This window comes from Barbus barbus, assembly GCF_936440315.1.
Source record: "Barbus barbus genome assembly, chromosome: 19".
Lineage (NCBI taxonomy): Eukaryota > Metazoa > Chordata > Actinopteri > Cypriniformes > Cyprinidae > Barbus > Barbus barbus.
The window spans coordinates 20,062,276-20,084,207 of record NC_136747.1 but is presented as its reverse complement, the minus strand read 5'-3'; the positions used below and the strand labels follow the sequence as shown (position 1 = coordinate 20,084,207).

Genomic DNA, 21,932 nt, shown 5'->3' with positions numbered 1-21,932 from the left:
TTCGATGTGTGCTCTCAACTTATCCTTCCCTATCATCTTGCCTAAATTTAGCTCTCCATCTTTCTTTTTCCCTTTTTTCTTCCACTCCCCTCCGCACGCTTATCACAGTGAGAGATTATTGTGTGTGAATATCTTCATGTGTGTTCTGCCGAGAAGCACGCAGGAAGTGTGTAGTGTGGGAAGTGTGTAGTGCATTTGTGATGTTGAGTATGAAACGGTCTTTGTGTCTTTGTGCTGAAGATAAACTCCAAGTCTCTGCCTTTATGCTTTTTAATAATCGAAGTAATCTATTTTAATCTGATTCTTAAGTCTTAATGTATCTATAAAATCTTAAGTGTATCTATAAAAAGCCAGAATAATTTTATAGAGACGATTTAATGGACTTAGTATCAGTTTTGTCTCAGATGTGTCTCCTATAATTCCAGAGAAATAAAAATAAACAAATGTTGACACACAGTAAGACTTTAAGTAATCAAATAAATACAGATACCATAGCTCACATCATTTGAATTTAGTGAGAAATGTTTGAGTTTATTTAGAAATCACATTTGATTGCAGATTTTAATATTTTAGAAAATCTGAGCATGATGTGAGATATGTCTGAGATGAGACACTTATTTAACATTGTTATTAAATTATTAGTGCATTAGATGGCAAAGGTAATCTAAATGTAAAAATAAAATGAAAATGCACAAAAAATGCACACAAAAAAATCCAATATCAAGTCAATTACAACAATTCTAATATGGCTGATCACAGTAATGGTACCTATTCGTCCCTAATGGCAAAGGCTAAGTATGATGCACACATTGCTGTGCTGTCATTTTTGTGCTCAATGAGGGAGCAACTCTCCCCTCAATGAGGCTTATGCACTCATAACAGCATTTGTGTTTGTCAAAGCTTGCGTTTGCTGGTCCCTTGATGATATTGCAAATTCAGCTGAGATTTAAGAATCTGCGGCTTCTTTTTTCTGCTCTAATAGCTCTCCAAATGTTGTCTGAGTAACTTTGAGCAAACTGATGATCTGTCGGTCTGCTGCCGAGCGATTAGCGTCAGTAATGATGTGATTGTCAGGCTAGTGAAGGGAACTGAGTGGAACCGGATGCTTGACTGCCAGCATTAACTTCACTCAGCAAAGGTGTGAAGGTCTGTGTATCTCCCAATGAATTTGTCATTTATATTCCAGCTGTCGGATTCATAATAAAAGCAAGTTGTCTCAGTAAATCCTTGTGATTTACTCCTACTTGGACCTTAAACCTATAGTGCTTGAGGTAACAGATGATTGTTAACACCTCCCTGTGTATATTCTCAGTTTAAATATAAATTACTCTTTCATTTCTTCTAAATAACTAATCTTAAAAGTAGTGTATTGTTTCCAATGATTTAAATTTTCTCTTGAAGTCTGTAGTCCACCATTTTGTGGAATACAGAGATTAAACCGATTACAGAAAGTGACTTGAGCAGATAACCAGCCACTATCACACCTGAGGCAATAGTTTGATCAAACAATCCATTCTAAAAGAACAAAGGAGAGATAATTGTTTTTGTATGCGATGGTGTTGTACCAGGAGTATTTCCAGTGTTTCAAAGGAAATTAAAAGTGAGAAAGCTCCTAAAATGAAGAAGAGCCACTTCTGTGTCCATGTAGAGATGCTCTGTAGATATAAAGCTCTACATCTGAGCAGACAAGCCAGGTTATGTTTTCCACCTCCTAATGTTTTCCATTGATTTCCTGGAGTCAGTGCTGTTTCTGCAGCCTGGAACCACCTCTCATATACTATTTTGGTAGCATAGTCTAATAAATATTATTTGATATACAGTATACACTACATTACACCATTAAATAGTTTGGGGCCTGTAAGAGTTTTATTTATTTAAAAAATGTAATACTTTTATTTCACATGAACACATTCAATTGATCAAAAGTAAGAAAGAAATTCACTGTCACAACCGATTTCTATTTCAAGAAACCTGTTCTTTTGACATTTCTATTCATCAAAGAATCCTGAAAAAATAACATCACACTTTTTACACAAATATTAAGCAGCACTAATAGCATTAAGCTATTCATTAAAAATAAACCCGAAGCCCGAGAGTATTTTGGGACCTTCTGGCTCGGGTCGAGAAGCAGATTCTGTACCATGGTAAAGCACAGTACTGGTTCTTATCGTCTATCCTGATCTACTCATAGACAGGCACAGCCCTAAAATGATCACCCCATCCCTGAACCACAAAACCAGCCATCCATCGCTCCCCTGTCCCATCTTTATTCCCCATCATGTCATCATTGCGCACTTAATGCTTGTTGTCACGGCGACTGGGCTTGTCCGGTTCCTCTCGGTTTCACCTGTTCTGGCTCATCAGATGCTGACACAGAAATGCTGGCAGCTAACCACCCGTACCTGATGGTGCTCGGGGCCCACGTGGTGTGCCTTTGCTGTCACATCAAGTTAGCGAGCTATAGATGTGACACTCATTAGCATTAGCCACACGCTAATTCATCGGCCACACATTACACTGTTTGATTGGTTGTGTAGTCACAGATCAAATATGAAGTGTTATCTGATTGCTGCTTTTGGTAACCAAGGAGACAGTGTGTTCGTTTTGAAGGGGGCATTGTATGACACGTTGAACGTGTGTTTGTGTTAAAGGTTGATGCTTGAAGGTTGATTAGCTTTCCAATTAGCCTTCATGTTATGTTACCGTGTGACGAATCTTTGCGTGTGCACGCGTGCGTGTATCTGAATGTTTGCGGTTGTGTTTAAAGACACGCTGAAATGCCCTCTCCCCAGTTTCGCACATGCTCACTTCCTATTTCATCGTCAATCTGACTTAATTAGCATGACAATTAGGGACTGCTGCCAAGGCAATCAGTTAAATCAATAATGCAGTTATGAATACATAAATATTTCAGACAAATTATCCATATTCATCTGTCTCATTTTCTTTCTCTTTCTTTGTTTTTCTCCACGTGTGCAGACATGGGCTGTAAGTTGCAGAAGCCCCGAGGGTCAGATGAAGTTCCGGGGAAGATTTTTTCCACCCTCAGAAGAGCGCAAGTGGAGACGCACTCAGGAGTGGCCTATACATACCACTTTCTGGACTTTCTGTTAGGAAAAGAAGGTATGAATGCCCATATCCTGCACACTTTATGTAATATAAAGTCCCTTTGTAGGTGTCATTGTTGTTTTTAATTGGGATTTAATATGGCCAGATTTTCATATGGGTGATGAACTTTGACCCCTAAGGCCCATTCATACAAAGGACAATAACTATAATGATAACTATAAAGTTCTAATAATCATTCATTCTCACCACAACTGTAACAACTTACAAAGAGGAACAATATCATTGGAATAATTTTAAGAAGATTCTTTTGTTCCAGCTAATGTGCAATAAAAACTTAGACAGCCAATCAGAATCCATCCAGTTTTAAAGAGTTTGAACATTTTTGGCAGACAAAACTGTAGTGCAATATTTACAATAAAACAAACAGTCATCCATTGGTGTGTAATTATCGTTGTTGTTGTGAATGGGGCTTTACTCATATTTCTGATTAACTGTCATCTTTACATGTCATTATGGAAGTGGCACCTCTGGAATATATATCATTTTTTATTATTGCAGTAGACCAATATATAACACAAAACAGACCATAAACAAAACAAAAAAAAGACAGAACAATGTTGTTATTGTTAACTACTGTAAAACTAAAACAATTAAAAATCTTTGTTATTACCTAAAATTAAGCTGAAATAAAAATATTAGATGAAATATTCAACTGAAAACAATAAGCAATGTTGCATTGGCAACTAACTGAAATAAACATTTAAATTGAAATGCTAAAATCTCCAAAACTAACACTGAAATAAAAATAAAGGTAAACAGAAAAAATAAAAAAGCAAGAAAAATGACAAAAGCGCATACAAAACTTGAATAAAAAATACATTTAAAAAAAAATAAGTACTATAATATACAGGCCTAAATAATACTAAAACACAGATTGTGAATTATTCTGATTTTTTTCTTTAAAAAAAGAATCAAGTTTTTTCTTCTTTAAAGACTTTATAATTCATGCATCATAGGATTAATATACAGTGACATACGGCATAAAAATGATGTTTTTCAGAATTCAAAGGAACATCCATATTGATGATATGCATACGCAAATGCACAAACCCACCTTCAGATAATAAAGTGTAAAGCTTCAAACTGAGAAGAAAAAAAAGTGTAAGATTAGATGAGAGAGAGAGAGAGTAATAGAGCAGGAGAGCAACCAAACAGTGTATATTCTTTGTGGGCTTATGTTTCTAAATATACTAATGCCGCTTTTGTTAGTGTGCTTCGAGAGAGGCAATAATGGATCCCGCTGAATTCAGAGAAAGAGGATATGAGACAGGATGAGAGAATATAAGACACAGATTGAAGTGGAAGAACAGACCTGCTCATTTTAATGACTTGAAAGCATATGAGTATATGGGCCATTACTGAACATAATTCCAAGGATGTGACCATATCACTAGTTGTTTATTTTTGTGTGTTTGGGGGGTCAGGGATAGTAAAACTAAAACCTGAATTTACCTACATTGGGGGCACCATCCATTGGTCTCCCAAGAAGAAAACATGCTAATAAACATACTAATGTCCTAATGAAAAATACGAAACGGTCCACATGCGAAGGTTAGTGCATAGAAAATGAGCTTAGAATAAAACAATAGAAGTCAATGGAAAGTCTTTCTATCCGCTCCAAGTTGGATACTTAAATGCATTTTGTATTATGAACTAACAATGAACATTATTCTTTAACTGTTTTATGAATCTTGGTTAATATTTATATACTAACCGATATACTAATGTTAATGCATACCTAGGATGAATTGATTCTATGACAAACATCTGCTAAATAAATACTATCACAAGTTTTTTTTACACAGCTCTCTGCAATACATTTGATCTATAACTGGAATACTTAATTAGTCACACCATTCAGTGGTCATTGTTATCCATAGCAATGCATTATATCAGTATTTATTTGGTCTTGTAATAAATACCAGTCATGCCCACTCTGTCTTGGCTTATTTAGGAGTAATATAGATATTGTTAGTTTATCCAACCTATCCAATCTATTGCACTTACTACTTAAAGTTAAAGCTTATAACATTAGCCAAACACAAAAGTGTGTGTGTGTGTGTGTAGGTGAGCATCTGAGAGTGTGACCTGGATCAAATATTTATTTATATTAAAAAATAGGAATATGTGAGAACTGGGAGAGCAGCAATCATTCAGGTTCTGGACACACACACACACACACACACACACACACACACACACACACACATACTCCAGGCATTCTGTTTTAGCTGCTTATCGGTAGACAGGCAGGCAGGTCATTTATATGTAAAATTCATTGATGCCTACAGACACACCGAGACGCAAATTGTTTCACTGCAAACCGCTGTGACTGCGCGAGTGAGAGCCAGAGATGTGTGAATATGTTTGTTTGTTTTAGGGCGTCAATATTGAAAGCAACAATAAGTAACTTAATGAATGTGAATGAATGACAAGGATGAAATAACAAAGATAGAGAAAATCAGTCGCCCTAGTGACACTGAACTGTATTTATAGCCAAAATCTTGTTTTAATTGAAATTGGTCTATAAATAATGCAATTCCACACTGTCGGGTTATTACAAAATAAAATAAGACCCCCAACGATCCAACATCACACTCATAAGCAGCAAGAATCCCTTATACTTATGAATCATATAAACACTTTTTTATGGAGCACTTTAATATTTATGTCATATCAATATTTAGTGAGCAGTTCTGATAGGTCAGCACAGCAGGAGAAGGTATTGCTATCTAATAGATTTGCTACTAACACGTTTAGTTCAAAGAAGCATTCAGAGGATTGGTTCAAAGAAATTGAACTACTATGGCATTTAAAACACACTGAACAACTTCTTTAATAATAAATGAGTAAGTGTTATTAAAAAATGGATAGTTCAGTTCTGGATGTTGATTGGTCAATTCAAAGGATGCATGGGTATTAATTCCGGTCGATAAGCTGATAATTATTTTTGTGTTATGTCCAATCATTGATTTAACACAAAAATAAAGTACAAATCCTGTTAGACAGAACAGATCCTGCTAGATCCAGACAACCCAAGAAGGATTTAGACAAGTGTGATTGTGCTACAACACTTGATATTTTAGCATAAACACATGTTTCTCTGCAGGTGGGGTTTAACTGATTCGCCAAAGTCTCTGCTACTCATTTTTAGAGCTTGAACATTACACATTCGTTTAGAGGGCTGCATTCTTGAGGTGGAGTTTGTTGCTGAGATTGACTGTTTACCCGAATGTTTAACCCCCGACTGAGTAAATTCTGCTTCATGAAGGTGGAATTCCCCCGTAGTAAATATAGGGACAGATTGTCATATACTTGGTCTTTCAGGAGCAGTGAAAGCTTCTCTGTGTGTTGGTCTCACGCAAACAAACATATTTTCTCATTCTCTCATGCTGCATGGGTCCTTTGCCCCGGGCCTTTTGTGTGATGCACTGGTTAATATAGTTCATGCTGGACTGGAATAAGTTAATAGACGTCATAAAGTCTAAGACACTTCCGCAGTTTCAGCACTACCTGATGATTGCAAACAGATTTTGTTATTTGGTGGAGTTTAATGGGTGTGTGTCATGACAGATACATGGGTTATATGTCTTTGTACTGGTATACTGAACTGGATACTGAACATTTAACTCTGTTGTTAATTTTGCTTTTCAATGTGATCTTTCTTTAGTCATATTTGAGAGAGTGACATGATACATTTTTTGCTTCAAATTAGCATATTAGAATGATTTCTTAAGAATCATGTGACACTGAAGACTGAATCACACATTTGCACTCAATTCACTTATACGTTCATCTTGCTATGAACTGTGCAGTTATTTATTCAGTGGTAACTCTAATAAACCCCCCTCAGAGTCAAAGCGTGTTCAGACCGTCAGAGTTTTGTTTAAACAAGCTCCTCACACCACTGAAAGATGATTGCAGTCAAGCAGTGCTCAGATTACAGCTCGCTGCTGCCCTTAATAGTGCTCTGAATAATGAGCGCTGGAAATTAAGCTTAATTACTGATTCCAGAAACAATTAGCTTATAAAACAGTCTCGCCAAAATACTTGCAAACAATTTCTACAGCGATTCGGTTTGTGTGTCAGAAACCATGTCAGAAAGCAAGCGTATTAACACTTTGTTTGGTAGAGATGACTGTGAATGAAATGGTTCACACCTATCTTCTCATTTCTGTCTTACATCATTCATCCCCCCATTTCTAATTCATTTTGTTGAGTATGTGGCAGGGGTGTATATATTAAATCATGCTGATATAGTGGTATGAATGTGCTTACATTACACTGTAAAAAAAAATCTGTCAAATTCACGGTAAAAAACTGGCAGCTCTGGTTGCCAGAATTCTACCGTAAAAAATACAGTAGCAACGTTTTAGGTTTTACGGTTTCAACTTACATTTACAGTTAAATACCGTAATTTATTTAACTGATATAATCTTAATATACCAACCTATTAAAGTACTGTAATCTGTTTTGTTCTTTTGAAATACACTGATAACCACCAAATGCAGGTGATGATGAGAAAGTCACATGATGAGCCAAAGCCCATCTCAAGCAACTTTTAAACAATAGCATATACAGAAGGTGCAGATGCAGTGTCATTCATACAAGCACTAAACACCATCATGGTGAGACTCCTTAAACTGAAATATGCTATAAACATTAATTTAACAACATTAGATGTAACATACAACCCTAATAAGCATAACTGATAAGAAAAAACTAAGAAGAAACATAGTTATTTCAAAGAAAAAACGTCAAATTCAAACAGAATTTGAAATGGAACGCAGGGAATTCTGGGAACGTCAGTTTACGGTTTTTCCCTGTAAATTTTACAGGAAGTTTCCGTTAACCATGTAACAGGTTTTTACCGTAGCATTTTCACAGTTTTTTACCGTTAAATCATGATCATTTTTTACAGTGTAGTCATCGGTTACGTCAATTTTGATGTACTGATATATGCTGACTTATGATCACCAAGGCTGCATTTATTGAATTAAAAATACAGTAAAATAGTCATTTAAATTACAATTTAAAATAACTGTATTCAATTTGAATATATTTTAAAACGTAATTTATTCCTGTGATGCAAAGCTGAATTTTCAGCATCAATATTCCAGTCTTCAGTGCCACATGATCCTTCAGAAATCATTCTAATATGCTCATTTGGTGTTTAAGAATTATTTCTCACTATTGAAAACAGATGTGCAGTTTAATATTATTGTGCAAACCTTGACACCTTTTTTTCAGAAATCTATGAATAGAAAGTTCTAAATATATTTTTAAATTGTTTGTTTCATTATTATTATTTTAATATATATATATACACTATTATACAGTTGTCACAATGGTAAATTAGGGATTTTTCAGTTCATTTTTTGAGCAGTAGTAGCTGTGTCGGTACCAGTGTTGGTCAGTAATAATATAACTTTTTCAGTAACTAGAAGTGTAACATTAGTAATAATATTACAGTTACCATCCATAAAACAGCTAGTTACTTAGTTTCTATTGATGCTTCAACTCCTTCTGATTTGAAATCCAATAATTCCTAGATTTATTTTTGTAATTTTCATGACTTGCACAGGCACATGACGTCACCAGTGCTGCAGGGAAGCTAAATGGAAAAACTTATATTCAATGAATGGAAAAATTGCCATTACATTGATTTTGGCAGGAGAAAAGATGATCTGAACATTGATTTTTAAGTTGTAGCATTAGTTTACTCGGGCATTACATCCCTCTGATCCTGATATAAATTGTATTAGAAAATGAAACATTTTCATATGATTTCTTTTGATAAAATACATCATAAAATATAATCGGATATGGGTAACAGAGAAATTATAGCTACAATTAGCTTCAAGGCACACAATTAATGAAAATAATACAACACTTTCACTTCAACGTCACTATCAATCACCACTGAGCATTTGTAATAACTTCTAACTGCGATCCAATGTGCATTTTGGTGAAATGGGGCAGAAATGTATTGATAGTAACATTTTAGAAGAATTTTGTTGCAAAGATATGCAACTTCTGTACTAATTACTGTTGCCAAAAAGTGATAAGTAACAACATAATATTAATTTTAAAAGGAGTAACAAGTAATACATTTTTTGAGTAACAAGCCCAACACTGGTCAGGACAAATGATGATAGTTAAAAGATAGATGACATGTTATATATATATATATATTTTTTTTTTTTTTTTTTTCTTTGCTCATTTCTCTCTGTGCCTCTCTAACTCTCTCTCTGTCTGTTTCTTCAGAGGTGGCAGTGTCCTCATTGCTGTGTCTGTCGTCAGTCAGAGAGCTTCCGGTGCAGGTGTGTGAGTTGTATCAGAAGGGGTTCGTACTGGTTGCTGTCCATCCCTTTGTTCACTCCTGCGGCCCTGCTAGTGCTAACCTTCAGAAGCAGTTACACCGGGCTGTGCTCATCAGAGAAACACACAGGTATACACTAGGAATGATATAATGTATACTGATTATTGCACACAGTGTTCTGTACACATCAGTAAACATTTCAATTAGTAATATTTTGTGCATTATACAATACTATTACTTTACATTTAAATTTTTCAGGTCGATTAAAAATTGACACACTACCATTCAAATGTTTGTTTGTTTCCAGATCAGCAAGGATGCATTAATTTGATCAAAAGCGACAAATTTGTAATGTTACAAAAATTTCTATTTCAAATTCTATTGAACTTTTTATTCATCAAAGAATTCTGAAAAAAAAAATGAGCACAGTTTCCACAACAATATTTAGCAACACAAATGTTTTGAACATTGATAATAATAAGAAGGGTTTCTTGACCAAATCAGCATATTGGAATGGTTTTCAAGGGTCATGTGACACTGAAGACAGGAGTAATGATGCTGAAAATTTAGCTTTTCCATCTCATGGATAAATTACATTTTAAAAGGTATTAAAACAGAAAACAGCTATTTACATTTTAATGTCACAATATTACTGTTTTTACATACTATGTACCACACAGTAGCAGATATTATCCAAGCCACATGACAGGAAAAGGAAAGTTGTTTCCAAGGAAGTGTAATTTATTTTACTTTGATGAAAAAATATTAATAATATTTCCTGGAATTAGATTTGCATATGAACCATTTACAATAAGACCAAGATTTTGCATTAAGAGGGTAAATTTTGGATGTTCAAACGTTTTTTATTTTTTGTTACAGTGGTTCTGACAGTGGCACGCTGAACTGGGTTGAGCCTCATCTCATGACAGATGTGTGTTACCTCGGTCACCAGGACCCTGACCCAGAAGTCATACAGGGCTATGTGAAAAAGGTTAGACCTTCAGTGTGCATTTTGTTTTCATTCAAACCGAGAGCAGCAGGTCAATTTGTTTGTCATTTAGTTACTAAACTTTAGTGGCATGCTTAATGTCATCACTCCATTAAAGATGACACCGAAAACCCACTTACTTTAAACTCTCTCTATCGTGGTCTTACAATACAGCTGTAAAACAGAAAACATAAGCCGACCAGCTGCTCCATAGACACTGACACCCCACATTCATCTGCCATTCCATTAGTCGTCACCCCCTCGCCTTTTCAGTAATTGCATTTATCTGGAGATAAGCACTGTTTGACTGTGTGTGCGTGTATGTGGAAGTGTTTGAGCCATGTGACATTTACTGATGATTTAGACGTATGCATGTGTGTGGTGTGACAGTATGATGATTGGAAAATATGGTTTTCATTAGCATTTCCTGTCACAGCTCTACAGTGCTTATTTTAAAAGCATCTGCAGGAAGACGCACCACCTTTCTCCTCTAAAAACACTGTAAAATTATTCATATTACATTGGAATCCACTTACTTTCATTGTCAGCTTTGATTGGAACAGGTGGTATCAAGATTGATGAATATTTCACTTCTTCTATTGGTCCTGGTTGTTTTTGGGGATGCAGGTGCAGGATTTGGCTGATCAGGGTGATCTGTTTGTGGGGTTTTTGCCACAGCCCGGTGGAGGTCCATATTTCCTTGGTCACTGGGAACCAGAAGATCTTTCCTCCTTGCACTCCAGTCCCTGTTCTGTTCATCACAGCAGCCGACCTTTGACCCTCAGCCCTGCGAGCGAGCAGAGCCAACAGGATAGAGACAATGGGGATCAACGAAACCAGAATCGTACAAACTTTAATTCAGATAATGAAGACTTTATGAACCACAGCTTTCAAATACAAAGCACTGAGAGCAGCCAGTGCTGGAATAATCAGAATCCTTTCGCTGAGAGCCATCAGTCTCCTGATTATCAGTACTTAAATGTTGAAGGTGAATGTACGCAAGCTGAGGATTTGAAGAACCAAATGCCATCGCATGAGTATATATTAAGCTCTTGTGCACCAGAGCCACATCAGACCCAGAGCACAAGAATACAGCCTGACTTGCCCAGCTGTGATTTGACAGAAAACAACAAAAGAGAGCACAGAGAGCAGGTCAAAAGCCAAGACAAACACAGCAAGTGTAGCGGAACCACCCCGATGCTGAATCGTAAGTGTGCAGTCTGTTGAAATACAGAGAAAGGGTTGGAGGGAGGGGGGGGGGGGGGGGGCTATTATGTCTAGATCATAAATACTCTGTTGCTTGGAGACGTTTGTTTCACAGTTGCAAGTCCTCATATTATACACGACTTTGGGCTTCTTTTTTTGTAAAGTTGTGTGAAAAAATCCACTTATATTATTGCACTGACTGGCTATTAAGTTAATAGCCAGTCAGTGCAATAATATAAGTGCTATAGCGTAATTTCCCATATGTTCCCCATATACGCCCCCTCAATTAAAATCACATTCACAAAGAAGGAAGCTGTAATCCAAGCAATGATAGAAGTAGATGTAGAGGAGTGGGGTGACTTTCTTTTAGCCTAATGTTTGCAATGTTTTTGTAATGTATTAATTATCACGGGCTGTAATAAAACCAAGTGGTCCTATTCTGCTCACAAGTGACTGGAGATGAGTTTTGTTCCCACTTTTGTTGCAGTTTGCTAATTTTTGTAAAATAGCTTCTGTTTTTGCTTTTCAGATAAAAGAGTTGTTTCAGTTTAATATGTTGCAGACTCATTTATTGGTAATACTTAATTGATGATAAATAATATTGAAGATAATAATAAATCATAAAAAAAAATATTGGGCTTGTTTTTGAAGCTGCGGTTGCTCATTTGTCTCGCGAGAGTTGGCAACAGTGGTTCGCTTGGAATTATTTTCGTTTGCAGAGCAAAAATAGACAATAGGTGTGTTCGACTTGAAGCGGCGCTGCGCAGAATGATCAGTGTATGACATCAAAGTACCGCGAGAGCGATAAAAGAGCAGATGGATCCTGATGCTTTGGAATCGCTCTCGCGGTACTTTGATGTCACTGAACATTCTGCGCAGCGCCACTTCAAGTCGAACACACCTATTGTAACTCAATGTTGTATCTAAAATTAAAGTTACTCAAAATTAAGTTCTTGGTCAGATGTTGTATATTATCAGTATGACTCTCAGTCGTGATGTTATGTGAATATCCGTAGCAATGTAAAATTGCTTTGCTCCGAGTTGGTTTATAATTATCCTATCTGACATTTGGAACATATATAAGTCATAAAACACTTATACAATACAATATTTATCTCTGTATGTGTAGGTGTGCAGGTCTTCGCGCTGTACAACCATACGAGACTTCTGTCGGGTTCGCGAAAGATCTTTTCTCTGAGGGTTCCACTGCAGGTGCACAGGGAGGCGGGGCTTGTTAGCTCGGTTGACTCCCATTGGCTGGACCACATGACGCAGCACTTCAGAAGTGGCGCGCAACTCATTGATGGCTACTTTATCCTCGAAGATGATGCAGGTACTGGAGGTGTTGTGACATTTTACGGATGAACTGAGATAGCAGAAAGTTTTCCTGATTGTAAAAACATACATTATACTAATATATTACATTTATTCACAAGTAAACAATGATAAAAATGATAAAAATGCATACAACTATATAATAAAAATAGAAAAAAATCGTTTTCAAACATTTTATTAACCTGCTGAGCAGATAACTCTAAGACAAATCATCAACCATTCTTATTAGCATTTTCCAATCCTTGTCTTGCTCTATCTTCAGCATCTTCTTCCATTGTGGAGAGTGTTTTTATCTTCCAAAGTGCTTCAGGTGATGCCGGGCCAACCACAGTGTATGACGCCATTGTAGTTGAGCAATGGACTGTTATTGATGTAAGTCTGCAGTGGTACATCCCAAATTCAATTCATTGCATTATTATCTGTGGAACTTCTACACCTTTCTTCGAACAAACCGCCTTTTAAATGAATGCAGACATATGTGGACATTCACACAATATGTTTCAACAGGACATTAGTGAAATGCTTTAACACATTGTTTAAATGACACTTCTGTTTTGCAGGGTGTTGCGGTGAAAACAGACTACATCCCTCTGCTCCAGTCTCTGGCTCTGTACGGCTGGAGACTAATGTGTGTTCTGCCCACTCCCATCGTCAAAATGAAAAGGTTCCAAATCCATACTAAACCCTTAAAGGAATAGTTCACCAAAAAAAAAAAAAAAATCCAAGGTCATCCATCCAAGATGTGATGAGCTTGTTTCTTCATTGGAACAGATTTTCAGAAATTTAGCATTACATTGCTTGCTCGCCAGTGGATCCTCTTTAGTGAATGGGTGCCGTCAGAATGAGAGTCCAAATATCGGATTAAAGCATCAAAATAATTCAAATTACTCCAGTCCATCAATTTTACTGGAGAATATTATAGATAAAGGGACTCATATTTTAGACAGAAGCAATGGATTAAAGTTAAAAAAGTCTTCATGATTTTGTTTCTTACAAACACAGCTTTTCACTTCATAAAATGTTAACTGATCATGAGTCATGTGGATTTTTGTAAAGCTGTTAGGGACCATTTGTGAGCAAGTAAAATAATACTAAATTCCTCCAAATCTGAATGAAGAAACAAACTCATCTATATCTTGGATGGCCTGAGGGTGACTGAATTTTCATAAAAATGCTCATTTTTGGGTGAACTATGCCATTAAACAAGCATTACATTCATTGTTGAACTTAAGGGGCTAATAATATGATAAATATTACCTGCAAAACAACTTCTCAGTCATATCAAAAGAAAAAACAATAATTCTTACACATTTTATACCTCTGATTTATGTTTGTCTTAGCGATGGAAGTTTGGCCACAAAACAGATCCTCTTCCTCCAGAGACCCACGCTGCCTCGCAAGAGGAGAGACTTGACGGTGTGTATACATGGCACAAAGTTTATTTCTGCTAAAATTAGATTAGAGCTGTCTTAGAGAACTGTATGAATTTGTAATAGCGTTGTCAGTTCACTTTAAAATCCTCAAAAGTAGCTCAGTGTCTGACAGTTTGTGTGTATGTTTTCCAGAAACTGAACCTCAGAGGTCAAAACAAAAGGAACTTAAATAATAAAAGGACACCAGAGAGGGAGATATCACCGTTGGCAACAATTGAGAGAGAAATGGAACGAATGGAGAGAGAAAACACAAGTCTGATGAGACAACGTGAGATTATCCAGAAGGAAAATGGGCAGAATTTGCCAGAAAGCCCAGAGAGGAGAGACCAAGCGGAAAGGACGGTGGAATTCCACATGCAGAGTATTGACATCCCAAACAATAGCCCAGCAAAAAAGGATGGAATTACAAACGGCAATCAGGAATTAAAGCGCACAATTATGTGTGCCAAACACGAGGACGTGCGAGTAGTTGTAACAGAGAGGGCTTTATTCTCTGGATTGTGCTGACAGTATTCATTTATGTAAACATTACAATATGTTCATGTTTATTCAGGCACAATACACTCTCGTCAGGCCCGTGTCTGGGCATATACATCGGCTGACAGAGTAATTGTCCTGTAAGATTGTTTGAATCTTGCCACGGTTTTTAAGGTGCATTGCTGTAACAAATGGCAAGAGATTCTAACAAATGTGAAAACATCTGTTCGGAGCTCTGAATATGCTAAACGCTGACCAATGTGTTGAGACTTGTACCTGTGTGAATCTGTGAGGTTAACTCATTTTATTACATACAGCATTAGCAATATATCGTGCACTAGCTCAAATGCATTCCGCAAGATGCTCATTTAATTCTTCAGTTAGTATTACATCAGTTAATCCATTTATTTGTATCAGTGAGGATGGCAGTAACTAATGTCTAAATTTGTAAAGTAACAGTTATAGTGAACGTCTGTGAGACAGTTAATGGTGTAAATAAAAGCTCTCAGTAATGGGCTTATTTGCAGCTCAAGCTTGCAGTTTTCTTCTGTTTTCAGTGTCGTTTTTCAAAATGACTTTACAAAACATTTCAGCACTATTGGAGGTAAAGATCTTGTTCATCAATCCAGTTTTGAAGAACCACTCTTCCCATGACGTGGGAGATAATTATATTTTGAGCTTAATTTTAATTGGAAAAGTTCACAATGACAGTTGTAATCCTGCTGTACAGTCAAAAATGCCAATGACTTGGCTGGACCAGGCTAAAAATAATTTTTGCATGATTTGATGATAAAAAGCTAAATATATGACACATTGTATTTCCAGATTTGTACAATGTGATTGAAAGAGTTTCAGCAACGAGTCTTTCTTTTTTTTAAGCATAATTTAGGTAGATTGGAGCATTGCTTGCAAAGCTAGAAATAGCTGCCCATGGGATGTTACAAATATGGCCGCCAAGTGAACTGACTTGCCTTAAAGGCATACTCCACCTAAAAATGAAAATTCAGTTTCATACCCTCATGCCATACTTTACATATAAAACCTTCCTTCATCTGTGGAACAAAAACAGATTTAAAATAAATAAATCTTAGTCAGTCCATGATATGCAAGTGGACTGAACCCTCAGTTGATCAGAAAATATGTTTTGTAGTTTAAAAAGTTAAATTATTAGTATTTTTCTCACACACCGATCGTTTTGCTTCAGAAGGCATTGATTCATCCACTGGGATCATACGAGTATCGTCATGATCACTTGGTGTGGTTTTTGAAGCATCAACTTTGAGGGTTCAAACCACTTGCATCATATTGACTCACAGAAATGGATTATTTTATTTAAAAAAATCTCAGTTTGTTTTCAGAGTTCTTATTTTTGGCATCTTTCAGGAAATTAGGACTATATTGATGAGCAAAGATGGGCATAGAAATTAAAGGGATAGTTCACCCAAATAATTTAAATTCTGTCATTAATTACTCGCCCTCATGTCGTTCCAAACCCTCAAGACCTTTGTTTATCTTCAGAACACAAATTAAGATATTTTTAATCAAATCTGAGAATTTTCTGATTTTAACAATGTCCTTACTACGTTTCTGGACCCTGAAAGTGATAGTTCCCTGACTGTGTATGGAGGGTCAGAAAGCTCTTGGATTTCATCCAAATATCGTAATTTGTGTTCCGAAGATGAACAAAGGTCTTATGGGTTTGGAACGACATGAGGAGTAATTAATGACAGAATTTTGGGTGAACTATCTCTCTTTTGATTTCTATGCCCCTAAAGTTTTTAATGAATAAATATGTGTTCTAAAATGCAAACAATATACATAATTATACACAGATCTCTAAAAACCCAGTGCAATCTGAGTATGCAATCTTTCATCATGCCCTTGAAGTAGGATGCCTATGCTGTTAACCAGCAAATTAACTATAATGTAGAGCATTACAGTGCTGATTACGGTCAATTGGTTGAGTATCTTTAAAATGAGGTATAACAAAAAAAAGGGCATAGAGTCTGGATAATTTACATTTATTCATTTAGCTGAATAATTGTCCGTTTAAATGTGGATAATGCAGACACGGTGTCTGCTGTGCGTTTCAACTGATCTCAAAGGCATTACTGGTCCATTGCCATTACAGTTTGTTTCTATGATGATGCATCCATTGCTGTGAATATCTGAGCTACCACCATTTCTCAAAAAGGATTTTGTCCTCCGACAGGCCGACTCTCTTCAGGTCTGAACTCACTTTCTCTAACATAGGAGGAGGGCCACAGAGATAACACAATGTGTGCTCAGGATCTACATAGCGCTCAACTTCCTTTTCTGATATCCTTCCATCTGTAGAGACACAAGAATATCTCATGTGACAAATCAGGTCTGAAAATAATTCAATTAATTAAAAGGTTGTAGGTTATGGATGGTCAAATAAATAAATGTAGATGTGTGCAACTCACTTATGGTGTAAGGCTGAAGTTCCTGCTCTATGTCTGAGCTCTGCTGGGTAACATGGAAATCGCAGGAGATTTTATCTGGTCGCTCGTGACAAATGTCAATAATGGAGTTCTGAAGACAGAACATATTTAGAAGTCAGTTGGCAGCTTCAATCTCACTTCAGGGACAAGTCAAGGGTACATAGACATACCTTGAAGAGCAGCTCTTTGGTGTTCTTGGCGCTGTAGCACAGGTGTGTGCGCCCTGGAGTGTACCTGTGACCATGAGTCTGTCTGAGCAGATCAGCTGCATGCAGCAGGATGGAGTACAGAGGGTTGATGCCAACACCACCAGCTATCAGCAACAGGTCTACCACAGGGTCCAAAGGTTGAGGGTCAAAGTAGAAGTTACCTCCCACCCTTACAGCTACCTGAGAGTCCACAGAGCACTGAAATAAAGCAATTTACAATATATATAATATAGACAAAATACTGGTATACAACAGTTCATATGTAATGTAGTTCCCTACAGTTCTGGTATACAAAGAATCTTCTGCATAGTAGAATAATTGTATGAAAAACTGTCCACACTGTACATGCACAAGCAATGTCTCTTGAAGTTAGAATACAACAAACAGTTTACTTTTGCAATCATACATATTTAGGAGTGAAACAGAATATTCAAAATATGAAAATTATACTGATTTGCTAAAACATTCCAATAAAAACATGGAATGAAAAACTGAACTTAACTACACATTACCACTTAATGCTTTTAGCAAAGACGCATTGAAATTATCAAAAATAACAGTAACCATTTATAATGTTACAAAAGATTTCTGTTTCAAATAAACGCTTTCTATTCATTGAGGAATCCTATAAATATTATCATGGTTTCCACAATGATATTAAGGACTGTGTCAGCGCAGCAACATTTATAATAATAAGAAATGTTTCTTGAGCACCAAATCCACATATTAGACTGATTTCTGAAGGATCACGTGACACTGAAATATATATTTCAAATAGAAAACAGTCACTTAATATTGCAATAACATTTCACAATATTAGTTTTTACTGTATTTTGATCAAATAAATGCAACCTTGGTAAGCATAAGAGACTTCTTTAAAAAACATAAAAAATTCTTACTAGCCCAAACCTTTGAATAGTAGTGTTTATATACTTTTTAATTCATTCACTCACTTTGGTGTGAATCCAGTGTGCTGGAGGATGGCGTGTGTATTTGACGGCCAGTTCAATCACTCCCTCTCTCTGTAGCAGACCAGGACTTGAGCAGATAGAGAAGCCGCCCACTGTATCCACACCTGGGATGAAGAAATCCACCCTGTGAAAAAGGGTGCACTTCAAATATAATAAAATATAATATATAAAACACTGCTGGCATACATTATATGAACTTAGCTGCTTACCTTATGCATCGACTCCACGTTAATGACTAAAATCTAACACACTCAAGACTAACAACACAACTACATAAAGTACTTTTAGAAAGTCGACAGAAGCAGATTCTTCCCACACAGTAACATGCCAGCACAGTTAAACCCATGTGTCCAGTATTACATATGTCAATAATACTTGATTTAAAAAAATAAAGCAACACATATGCTTTGAGAGTCACCATATGCGTACACAGAGCATGAATAAGTGATAAGGACATATGTCGGGACACACACACACACACACACACACTCCCACTCGCTCTGCTCTCCCTGACTCATGTTCCTCATGTTCTTTAGCAGGAACACAGCATCATATGGTCTGGAGGAGTTTCTGTGCATACATCTGCATAAATCATCACCTGACTTTTTCACCTCACTCAGACTCTCTCAAAACTCACACACATTCACAACAAATGCAATAAGGTACAATGGGAGCGAGAGCAGAAGTGAGAAAGTGTGAGGAGAGGTGGATGTAAGAATACATCTTCAGTATTTTGCATGGTTTGCTGATAACACATCTCAAGCTGAAGTGAGTATTTTGTCTGAGAGGAAAGCGCCATCTCGTGTCCATTTTGCAAATTGCATGTCTTCTCAACTATTAGTCATTATTCAAATGAAAATGTACCATCTACTAACAGTATTCCCTATGAGCTTTTTTATTGTCTTGTGAACCCCCAGAACCCCATCATATTATACTGGATATCTTTTAGCATTAGATGTTTTCAATACATATTTCACAAAGTTCTTACCACTGTCCAGCACGGAAGCTGAAGTCAGGATGTGGTACCTCCAGTCTCAGTCTCTTCACTGTATCAGATTCATTCATAATGTCACTAACACGTGCAGAGAAAAGCTCCTGGATACACACAAAACATAACATCATGTCTTCAAAAATAAGTTACAGTAAAAATTTAGCATTTTAAATGCAATGCATTATGCTATGTGAATATACAAATGGGAGCCATTATACATTCTTACAACTGTAAACACATTTATTGACTGAAGTGTAAAAAATCCACAGCATGACAAGAAAATCGGCACAGGATGTTAATGAAATAACACTATAGAGTACACTACTATTAATGCATAGATAGATAGATAGATAGATAGATAGATAGATAGATAGATAGATAGATAGATTCATCTTGAATTCAGTCTCATGACAAAAATCAATTGACACACTGGCTGACCTACAACACTGAACAAGTGTTTGAACTTTCACCTACTTGGCTACAACATTTGTTAACCATTTATGAGGAGTCACACAGGTCAAGGGTTTCATAAAGAAATCTAAGACGACTCACCATTTGTCTATGAACGCTAGCAGTTCTCACTAGATGGTCAGTCTGTCTCCTTGATGACTTTTTTCTGAAACCAATTTAGAGCAAAAATTACCCATCGACCTCCCTACATGCTAAACAACATAGTTGTACTTGGTAGCCAGCTCACTAGGTTTTCAAGCACAACCACTACACCCAAAGCCTCTAGAAAGAGCTCCAGGTTCTGGATACTCACCGTGTGACTGTGTCTTTACACGAACAGCAAACAGCTGGTCTGAACAGTCCTGATCCACCGCCGAAACTTCTGGCCACCGTTCTTACAAAACACCGGACACTCATGATATGACGGTCTGATCCCTGTCAGACACCTGATAATAACACCAGACCGAAAGCAGTTTAGTTATTGAATTTACATAATAATATCAACAACATTGAAATTTGAGAGTTTCTGATGTGAAGTGACATTCACACACGTGAGCAGTAAACAATTAAACCCTGTTTTTAACTAAATAATACGTTTTGTGTTCAGTATGCCTTTAAACTTAATTATAAACAATATTAAACAAATGAAGCGGACAAAGCATAAAGAGCTAATACGCTCACGAGGCAGAATACTTCTATAAACATCACTCACCTCTGTCAGTGCGGTGATGTTTCTTCTTCGTCTGTTTTCGGTGGGTGAACAGATTCTGTAGCGCCGCCCAGCGGTATTCCCTCAGTTTGGAATAAGTGCAAAAATTTATTAAATAATATAAAAAGATTAAAACACCATTGATAAAATTTTATCTATTTAGGATGCATACAGTGCTAACTATGAAATTATCATTATATACCTAAGCATGACAATGGTGGGAATGTTTATGACTAAATTATTAGGCTACTACTGTGTGTAAACAGCATAAAAGTAGCTTACTTTTGACTGAAATCATGCCATTTGCTTGTAAACAGAATACAAAAATATTTTTGACTTTGCTAACAAGTCATTATCGTAATTGTTAATCGTGCTTTTGTTTAATTAGCCGAATTTAGCGCATAAAAATTAGATAGACCACTCAGATTAGGTTATTTTGCTCCAAATTAAAGTTTTGAAGCAGAACCATGTGAAGAATGAGGAGCCGCTGGTGGCTAAATGAAACATCCCGATGTGACTGATCTTGAACAGAGGACAACATTAGAAATAGCATGCATAGAAGTGAACACATCGGCTATTTTCCTTATTAAAGCGTTTTGTGTTTTCAGCGTCGATTCTGGTGGACAGGAGTGCTGTCGCGTAAATGTCATGGAAAGTCACGCCAGATTTCATTAAAAACTGGAAGGAACTCTCAAAGGGAGCTCGTGAGAGATGCATCAAAGCATGTGATGGCATGCCAGTTTCCGCTGAGGAGCTGATAATAGAGAGATGTCATTCATTTATGATTAGACTAATCAATATTGCAGTTAGCTACCCTCATAATCTCTTTTTCTAATGTTATAATTTCTGTAGTTTAGCTATTTCAGTCTTCATTTAAAATAAGGAAGGAGGGTTTGCGCTTTACAGATGTTCCCCAAATCGTTCGTTCTTTGACCTCCAGCTGTTTCTCAATGACTTGTCAGCTGAAAGCGCGCGGATCTGTGCATATCACGGCTTAACATCTTATGACATCCGGATTTTAAAATAGTTTTTAACGGTTTGCAATGAGACTGCAAGTTTTTATGACAACTTTGCACAGTTTTAATTTTAATACAGCACAAACAGTTGAGTGTGTGAGAGTGCTTTCTCTCAAATGTCAATTTATTTAAATAGGCTGTGGCCTATTTTGCATGTTATACGAATTTCAACTAACATTTGGTGCATCGTAAATATAAAACAATAAAAAAGTCCATATATTGTTTATAAAT

The 21,932-nt window shown here is 36.5% G+C and overlaps 2 protein-coding genes across 2 annotated transcripts; one reads left to right on the top strand and one right to left on the bottom strand.

Annotated features, from left to right (window-relative positions):
- Nucleotides 1-2,981: 2,981 nt before the first annotated feature.
- On the top strand, nt 2,982-14,920 carry LOC306884938 (raftlin-like; the record flags this gene model as incomplete). The annotated part of the gene is made up of 9 exons (XM_079441196.1): nt 2,982-3,123; nt 9,397-9,580; nt 10,331-10,442; nt 11,067-11,646; nt 12,775-12,978; nt 13,243-13,352; nt 13,541-13,644; nt 14,321-14,396; nt 14,546-14,920. 9 exons carry the CDS (start codon nt 2,982-2,984, stop codon nt 14,918-14,920), a joined length of 1,887 nt encoding a protein of 628 aa, XP_079297322.1.
- Nucleotides 13,147-20,768, bottom strand: LOC306884939 (oxidoreductase NAD-binding domain-containing protein 1). The gene is made up of 8 exons (XM_079441197.1): nt 20,689-20,768; nt 20,290-20,422; nt 20,079-20,142; nt 19,524-19,630; nt 18,518-18,659; nt 17,526-17,762; nt 17,338-17,446; nt 13,147-17,221 (listed from the first exon to the last, which is right to left on the bottom strand). Exons 2-8 carry the CDS (start codon nt 20,391-20,393, stop codon nt 17,064-17,066), a joined length of 921 nt encoding a protein of 306 aa, XP_079297323.1. The 5' UTR covers nt 20,394-20,422; nt 20,689-20,768; the 3' UTR covers nt 13,147-17,063.
- Nucleotides 20,769-21,932: the final 1,164 nt, after the last annotated feature.